Source organism: Pseudopipra pipra, chromosome 6 (assembly GCF_036250125.1).
Source record: "Pseudopipra pipra isolate bDixPip1 chromosome 6, bDixPip1.hap1, whole genome shotgun sequence".
NCBI classification, from domain to species: domain Eukaryota; kingdom Metazoa; phylum Chordata; class Aves; order Passeriformes; family Pipridae; genus Pseudopipra; species Pseudopipra pipra.
Genome location: NC_087554.1, coordinates 41,277,678 through 41,286,190, shown reverse-complemented (window position 1 = coordinate 41,286,190; position 8,513 = coordinate 41,277,678). Strand labels below are relative to the sequence as shown.

Below are 8,513 nucleotides of genomic sequence, written 5' to 3'. Positions count from 1 at the left end.
AGCGCGCGGTGGCTGCCCCCGTGCGGGCGCGGGGGGCTGATGCCGGGCGAGGAGAGGTGATGGATATTCCCATGTAGCGCCCGCGGGGGCGGTGCTCTCCCGGACGGTCCGGCGGGCCCGATGGCGGGTGGCAGCGGCAGCGCGGGGGGCGCCGGGACCGGCGGCCGGTGAGGAGGGACCGAACAGGCCGGGCTGGGGGCGCCTCCGCGGCCAGGGCGGGACGCGGCGGAGGGGAGGTGGAGTGGAATGGGAACCCCCGAGCTCACTGCCGGCCCCCGCGTGTCCCTCCGTTGCAGGGCTGTCCCCCGGCTGGACGGGCTGTTCCTGCGGCGGTTCCTGCGGCTGCTGGCCGTGCTCTTCCCCGGGTGGCCCTCCGCGAGCGCCGTCATGTTTCTGACTCTGCTCGGTGTCGCCTTGCTGGGTGAGCCGGGGTGGTGGGGATGGGGGGGCGGCATCCCACGGCTGCTCCCCGTGCTCCCCTGCTTGGCCTTGTCACCGCTGTCCTTCAATTCCTTCCTGTGCTTGCCTCCCTCCTCCAGAGCAGCTGGTTATTTACCAGGTCGGCGTCATCCCCAGCCAGTACTATGAGGTCCTAGGGAACAAAGATTTCTCCGGGTTCAAAACATTGACTGCCGTTGCCGTGACTCTGATCATAGTGAACTCCACGGTAAGACCAGAGGCTCAACATGTCTTGGGAGAGGAAGGGAAAGTTGCCCTTGGCTCCCGTCATGATTCTGGTCACAAAGGATCTAAGTCTGCCCATGTCCAGCTAGGTAGATACGTGTGAGATGGATCACTAGTACAAACTGCTAGTTTTTATTTCATTTTGGGAAATGCTTGTTATTCTCACTTATCTCTTCCTGTCTTTCTGTTTGCCCTCATTCCAGCTAAAAAGCTTCGACCAGTTTATCTGCAACATGATGTACGTGAACTGGAGGAAATCCCTCACTGAATACCTCCACAGCTGCTACTTCCAAGGCCAGGTCTACTACAGCCTGCATGTGCTGCGTGAGGACATCGATAATCCGTAGGCTGCCTGCGGCTTTTTTCAGTATCTTGCTTGGCTTCTCCTAGATTGCTGTGCACCTTTTCCTGGCTTCTCTGTGTCTCTGGCTAGGGGCTTGAGCCCTAGAAGCTTTTACCATTTAGGCACAAATGCCCTCTTCTGCATTGGTGGTACCTGTTGCTGGGAACTCCCGTGACTGCTGGTCATGATGGTTTTAGGGGTAGGATGTTTCAGTTGCAAGGAATATGGATATCAATCAGAACAGGCACCTACTTCTAGTATAAAACATGCTGTCTGCAAACTCAACCCTTGGCACTCAGTGTGACGTTACAAAGGGCCTGGCTGAAGTCAGAGAGCAGTGCCTTTCTTGCCTTCACACAGCCAGTGCTTTAGGACAGTCCCTGTTCTGTTTGAACTTCAACCACCAGAGTCTGCAGCTGAACGCAGTTCTGTTCAGTTGGGGTTTTAGTGGTTTTGATAACCCTTGGGAGTAACATCCAGGAAGGGCTTTGTTTTGCACTGTATGAGGGCTGCATTTCCCTTTTCCTGTTCCTCGGAAGGAAATGTCAGGAGTGACTCGAAATATGAGAGGAGGAGCATTCAGTCCCTCCCTGCTTGTCCCAGCCCACCCCAACCGAAGTCCCTCTCCAGTTTGCTTGGTGCACTGTCCTGCTTACTGCAGAGCTGCTGATTTTCCTGGGCTGTGCAGCAAAGGTCAAACACCTCCCTTCCTCACAACTGCATGTGGACCTTGGCCTTCCAGCCTGTCCTTGCACACAGGGCACTGCTGTTGTAGTTATACAGTTTGAAGAGTTAAAGATCCTACGTGAGACATCATGTGAGAAGTCACAGAATCACAGAATATTCTGAGGTAGAAGGGACGCACAAGGATCATTGAGTTCAACTCTTAAGTGAATGGCTCATGCAGGAATTGAACTCATGGTGTTATTAGCACCATGCTCTAACCAACTGAGCCAATCTCAAGGTAGAGGCTTTTTCCCCCCTCCGGAATTTAAAGAAGTTATTATTAAATACTTGCTGAAAAACAAGAAATCAAAGGATAATGTTTTACGAACAGGTGTTTTGAGATTCCAGGCTTTCCTGTTCATTTCTGATGGTGTTTTGCAGTGGTAGCGGAGTTGTAAGGAGAGATTAAAAATCCATGCACCAAGGCATGCAGTGCTTCCCAGGGAGTGTAGTGCATTGGCCATAGCCTGCATGCCTGTCTTTTTCCTTGGAGGTGGAAGGGAAGTGGAGGACAGAGGCCCCTCACCACATGATTATTCTGGTCAAGTTTATTTTTAACCAGGGAATGTGTTCACACTATGCAGTGAAATGCAGGAGATAACTGGGTCACTCTGCTCTGCAGCAATAGAGCCAGCTCTCTTGACCTTAGCAGACCAAATGTGTGAGATTACTGCGGAGTATTTCTCATTAACACCTTGCTTCTGCTCCAACATCCAGTCTTATTGTTTAGTGTCTTTTTGGTGTCACTGGAAAAATTCTCTTCAGCTTGCAATTTCTTGATGAGAATTTTTTCTCTGCACCTTAGAGAGAATGAAATAGAGAGATGAAGAGACCTCCCATTATGCAGTGCAAACCAAGCTGAGTGTTAGATGCATGGAGTCATCCATCTCAGAGGAATGAAGAGTGCGTTCTAAGTGACATACAAACACTTGCAGCACCTAACAGGGCATTTGAATTGATGTTTATGTGTTTTCATTACATGTTGCTTAATAGCTCGTAAAAAGCAATAGCCTCCCATGAGTCTGTAGCACATCTTAAATTACAACTTTATGGGAACAATTGCAGTCTGAGGAGAAAGAAAAAATTGTGACTGTAAGGTCAGTCAGGGTGAGAGCTGCCCCAAACCTACATCCACTGCTGTTCCAAGGCTGCAAAAGATTTGAGATGAAAGTCATTGTAGTTGTATCTGCACTGAGAATAACCAGGGGTCCAGCCTTGCTCTTTATTCTGATCTCCAACATTCACAGTCACGTCCTTTCCACTTGGGCATAGCACAGCAGGCTGAAGTTCTTGTCCATGTACTCTGGGCAGATGAGGTGCCGAGGGAGTAAATATGTTGAAATTCTTCTAGTTACCCCAAGTGCAACTCCTGCTCAGCAGTGCAATAGGTGGGACTTGAAGGTCTGTCACCCGTGTGCCTGCTGCCAATGAGGTGAGAAGGGCTGGTGTACTGCTGCCTGCTCTTGGGAGCTAGGGCAAGTGGAAGCACTTTCTTCCTTGCAGCAAAGGGACCTGCTACTGTGGAAGTGTGGCTTTGATGGAAGTGTTTGCAAATATGCAACAGTTGACAAAGGCCTGTGCCGTAGCCAGTCCTGATGGCTCTCATGCTTGAGATGCAGGACCAGTACTGAAGGTCTGGGGGAGAGTCAGCAGTGTTTTGTAGTTTGGGGGTTGTTCCAGGAGAGGAGTAAAGGACAAGAATGCAGAGACCTTTAGCACAGAGTTGAGCAATGTTGTTGAAAGTGAAACAAAGGATTAATACAAGGAACAGAGTGAAAGTAACAGCAAGAGCTGTTCTTCCTGGGTGACAGGGAGGCCCTCTTAGTTTGGTCCTGCTGGGCCATGGAAATGGTCTCCTGTGGGGGAGCAGAAGTCACAGCTGCAGGTCCCTCCCAGGCAGGGTCGTTCACCTCACCCTGATGTCCTAAGTTCCCACAGTGAAACAGTCTGGCTTGTTCCCTTTTAGGGGTTTAGTACTGGTTCTTGCATCTAGGCTTTAACAGTGTCCACGGCTCTTTGTGTTGAGCAGGGACCAGCGCATCAGCCAGGATGTGGAGAGGTTCTGCAGGCAGCTCAGCTCCATGGTCAGCAAGCTCGTCATCTCACCTTTCACGCTGGCCTACTACACACACCAGTGCTTTCACAGGTAAGGATGCATCCTGGCCATGCTTTCATGCCTCTATCCTATGCTCTTTTTTGAAGCCTGGCACCCATGTTACAACTCCCCAGATGGATGTTTGTACGCACAGGTGAGTGGTCTCTGCACTCCAATGGGAATTCTGCCTTGGGGATACTGGGGTGTGCAGTGTTGGCTCCCAAACCTCTGCGAAAGCCAAGAGAGGTCACAGCCGAGGTCTCTGATTGCTTGAGACCAATGATGCAGGAATGTCCTTTTGCTTGGATTATTAGGTGACCTCTCTTTCTCCTTCTCTGTAGCACAGGCTGGCTAGGCCCAGTGAGCATCTTTGGATATTTTGTCATTGGGACAATTGCAAACAAACTATTGATGAGCCCAATTGTGTCTAAACTTGTGCAGCAGGAAAAACTGGAGGGCGATTTCAGGTGAGTCGCAGCTGAGCAATGTTTTCACTGTTTCTTGGCAGCTCCTCTGAAAGCTACATTTTTGTCCCCATTCAGTGCTATGTATGCAGCTGCTTCTCTTGTCTGTGGCTTTCCCCCCACTCAGAGAAACCTACCTGTGCAATCATGCTCCAAAGTCCATGTACTGATGGACTCTGCCCTTTGTCATGGCAGGCAGTGCTCTTGGTTCAGTCTCCCAGCTCAGTCTTCAGGCTGTTTGCCTGGTCATTGCTGATGCCTCTGCTATGGGTGTGTTGAAGAAAACTGAACGTGGAGCTTCACTGAGTGCAGATGCAATTCAGTGAACTGCATCTACTGACAGAAATCAGGTTTTTGCTTCACCACGACTTTCATTAAGTTCCCAAAACATCACACTCTTTCCATATGCTCTGTAACTCACCTACTCTCCTTTTCTTTGCAGGGTTGGCTGGGTGTGTGGCAGGGGCTTTGCAGCTTTCCCCGGGGCTCAGGGTATTCAAGGACAGCAGCAGAAGCTGGTGTGGCACAGGGAGCCTAGACCAGGGCAGTTGGTTGTGGTGATTCTGTATGGTGGAGATGCTGGACTAGCAGCAAACAGGACCAAGGGCTAAGAAGTTCTGAGCAGAGGGCAGGATACCATACAAATGCACCATTGAGCTGGTCCAGAATGATGTCACCATGTGCTAAGCCTTGGTCTCTGGTGCCTTTTTGAGCCTGTTGAGTGCTTCTGTCAGGAACTGTCTCAGATCAGTGCTCTGACAGATGTAAGATGAGTTTCCTCTAGCAGGGGTTTTGGCTATATAATTCACTGAGCATTTGTGTACCATTATTATGTTTTTCTTGGTTATCCAGGTTCAAGCACATGCAGATTCGTGTCAATGCAGAACCAGCTGCTTTCTACAGGTTAGTAGTGTTCATTTCTTTATATCCTCATAAGGATCATCCCAGTTCAGGGCATCTTTGTTGTATTTATGTGTCCCACAGGAGCCCAAGTCCTGTTGCTGCAGCCAGAGCTTTCTGTCCCCTCCTTTCCACTGTAGCGTCATACAGCCCTGACATGGTGTTCTTTGCATTCTGTGCATCATTTGCAGAAATAATCCACAAAAACTGGAGACAATTATTTTTCTTCTACCTCCATTCTAACATCCCTAGAGGCCAGATACAGATTTGGTGCTGACTTAGAGACAATTGCTGATGTTTTGCCAGGTCCTTACCTGGAAGATTGATCGAAGTCTTATCGCATCTTGTTCCTCTGGGAACTTGTTACATGTTGCTAACATCCTGCTGTTGCTAACCTGCATTTCTTCTGTGGGTGTGCTGGCTGCTGCCTGGCCAGCTTACCTCTGCTTGTTCCTCTTGGTCAGTCTGTGCTCTGACCCTCCCTGTGCTGTACTGCTGCTCTGAATTTGCTCAGTGCCATTTGCCCCAGAGCTGAGCACACAACTGGGAGCCCAGCAGCACCTCCTTGTTTAGTGATGCCCTGAAGTCTGCTGAGCTGCTGCTTTGTTCACAGAAATGTTGAGAACCCAGGAAAAGAGCCGTGATTTTCCTGTAGCTTGTTTTGGGGTGGCAGGAGGTTGTTGCTTCTCTCTTGTCACAAGTCTGCCCTTGCCCTGTGTGTTGTGAAATTGCACTTCTTCCAGGAATTTAAGCAAGTAGAAGCTGTCATCTCTCTGGTCTTCCCTGCCTGTGATCTATATTTGTCTCCTTCGTGCTGTAATGACTGGGCATTTCAAGTGTTGTAGTGTTTGATTCAAAATCACTGCTTTCATAAAGATTTATATTGACAGGTATGAAACTGATTTAAATAACTGAAATCAATCTTGGTTTGCATTGGCAAGTCTGAGTTATCTCTTTGTGGACTGGTTGATTCCTACTGGTTGATTAGAATTTTTTGTAATGGAGAAGATACTCTAATTGCATACCCTTATTTAAGCTGCAGTACTTTTCCTCACAATTTTGAATTGTTTTATTCTGTTACTAAGTAGAAAATGGAAAGTGAATTATACCAGAAAATAGAGTGTCTTACTTCAGTACAATCTGTTAGTAGGAAAGGTTGACTTTGTGAGAAACTAGAATTAAATTGAAATGCACAAAACCAGGCATTTTCATGGTATTCATCTTAATTAAAAATAAAGGAATTTTTTAAAAGGTTACATTCTTAGAGTCCTGCAAGAGGATGAGCATGAAGCGAGTGGCTGGTTTTGACTGCTCAACTTCTCTAGCTGTTAAACCTTGTCCTCTTGCACTTGCCTGACCACTGTTTTGGTAAAGGAAGAAACAAAAGCTGAGCACTGTCACTTTTTTACATTTTTGTTTCTAAGCCTTTGGCAAACTTGCTTTAAAAGAGGAAACCAACACAGGAATCTCTCTTCCTCTGCAACAGAAATAATAGCTCTGGTCCTTGGTGCCTTGCTTGCCTTTAACTCCTTGTGTCCAAGGTTTTGTCCTCCCTGAATACATGGACAGCAAAGATTGCTGTCAGTAGTTCAGTAGTTACCTGAACTGGGTTGTAGGACAATAAAGCCAAACTGAATTCTAGCAAGATGCATTTTTGAGAAAGAAAATGTATTTTTCCAAGACCTGAGAATCTTCAGAAATGAGACTTAAAAAATCTTAATTTAGATGTTTTTGTGCAGCTTCTGGCCTTATCTAGTCAGACCCTTCTGTTGCATGGACTGTGATGGGAGTGTGGGTATGTACTGAGCACAAGCCTGTGTTAGATGTCAGGGGCAATAGCTGCCGTGGCTATATCTCTGGAGTGAGATGTGGAGCTCTCTGCATTTTGCCACCTGAGGGCGGCCTAGGCCTTGTAAAACAGCAGAAGGAGCTCCCGCACTTGCTGAAGGTGGTGGTTTAGAGCTGAGATGTCTCCTTGCTACTAGCTCAGCCTGGCCATGGGAGCATCACTGCAAAATTGGCTGGTGGGTGACCCGATGGAGATAGCCCTGGAAAGGGGGAGTTGTGGGGCTGGGGTCACCCCCACTGGGGGCTGCACTGCTCAGGACTTGTCTTTGATCCACTCCTGTGAAGTGGGAAATAGGAAGAGGTGACCTGGGGCTGCTGACCATGTAGGCTGTGTGGGCTTATTATCACCTCCTGGACTCCCCTCTGCCCTCTCCTTTCTGGCTCTAGCTGTGTAGTGGTTCCATCCCAGTCTTCCACCCAGGCTCTGCTTGGGAAATGTGTTTGACCTGGGGTGTGCATTGCTCCGGGCTCGGGCCGTGCAGACAGTGACCCTCCTCCTGTTTGCAATAGCAGCATCCACAGGCTCTGGGAGAGATTTGCAAGACTGCTTGTTTCAACCAGTTTCTTGATGATGCTCTTCAGGAAGGTGCTCTTGGCTGTTCAGTTCCTGCTCAATGAAGAGCTTGTTACTTGGAAGTGAAGGTGCCAGACTTGTTCCAAGCCTCCATTTTAAAGCCCATGGGTCCTGGGATGTCTGTTGCAATCTTATTTTACAGGGCTGGGCGAGTGGAGCACATGCGCACGGACCGGAGGCTGCAGAGCCTGCTGCAGACCCAGAGAGAGCTGATAGGCAAGGAGCTGTGGCTATACAGTGAGTGGGGAGTTTGAGGGGTGAAGTGGGGTGTGTGGTAGCTCCATTGTGGTGGCCCACAGGCATGGGAACTCTACTGGTAGAGCATTTGGGTGGGTGCTGCGTTTTCCTCTCCCGCCTCTTGCTGGTGCATGAAAGCCCTGAGGGTGAACAGAGGGTGTCTCCTGGAGTGCTAAATGGGAATCCTATTGTGTAAAAGCCTCATAAAGAGGCAGAGCTGTGGAGAACCCAGGAATCTGGCTTTCTGGGGGGCAGGTGTTCAAAGGCCAGGAAAAGAGGGAAAGGCTTTGGGGAAGGAGAAGATGGTGTATGTGGTTGGAAGCTGTGGAAACTTCTTTCCTATAGAGCCTGTCCCTTAAGCATAGTTGTCCTCTGAAAATCTCCCTTCTCCCATTGTCAATGAGTCCAGGTTTTGGCTTTAAATGACCACTCTAAAGACAGCTCTTCCTCATCTCAGAAGCATAGTGAGCTTCTGAGCAATGTGTGGGAGGGAGAGCCCTGAACAGAGGTGTCTGTGGGAATTTGGGGTCTTAAGTCTTTCTGCCTGTTGTGTGCTCCAAGATACACTTCATGGAAAACAATCTCAACCCAGAGCTTCCTTTTTGCAATCCCTCCTGTTTACTGTGAGTCAGCCAGACCCCT

General features: G+C 49.0%; 1 protein-coding gene across 23 annotated transcripts in view; it reads left to right on the top strand.

Annotated features, from left to right (window-relative positions):
- Nucleotides 1-6: 6 nt before the first annotated feature.
- Nucleotides 7-8,513, top strand: part of ABCD4 (ATP binding cassette subfamily D member 4) — a 29,982-nt gene continuing 21,475 nt past the window's right edge. For 9 of the 23 annotated variants that reach the window (XR_010431414.1, XR_010431410.1, XR_010431411.1 and 6 more), the window contains exons 1-8: nucleotides 10-167; nucleotides 297-421; nucleotides 540-667; nucleotides 888-1,027; nucleotides 3,783-3,899; nucleotides 4,190-4,315; nucleotides 5,165-5,215; nucleotides 7,777-7,871. Coding sequence is in view for 15 of the 23 variants with exons in the window: in XM_064658701.1 (XP_064514771.1) it covers nucleotides 121-167; nucleotides 297-421; nucleotides 540-667; nucleotides 888-1,027; nucleotides 3,783-3,899; nucleotides 4,190-4,315; nucleotides 5,165-5,215; nucleotides 7,777-7,871 (829 nt within the window). In the remaining 8 variants the exon portion in view is untranslated. The other 14 variants (XM_064658693.1, XM_064658686.1, XM_064658685.1 and 11 more) reach the window with 10 other exon arrangements.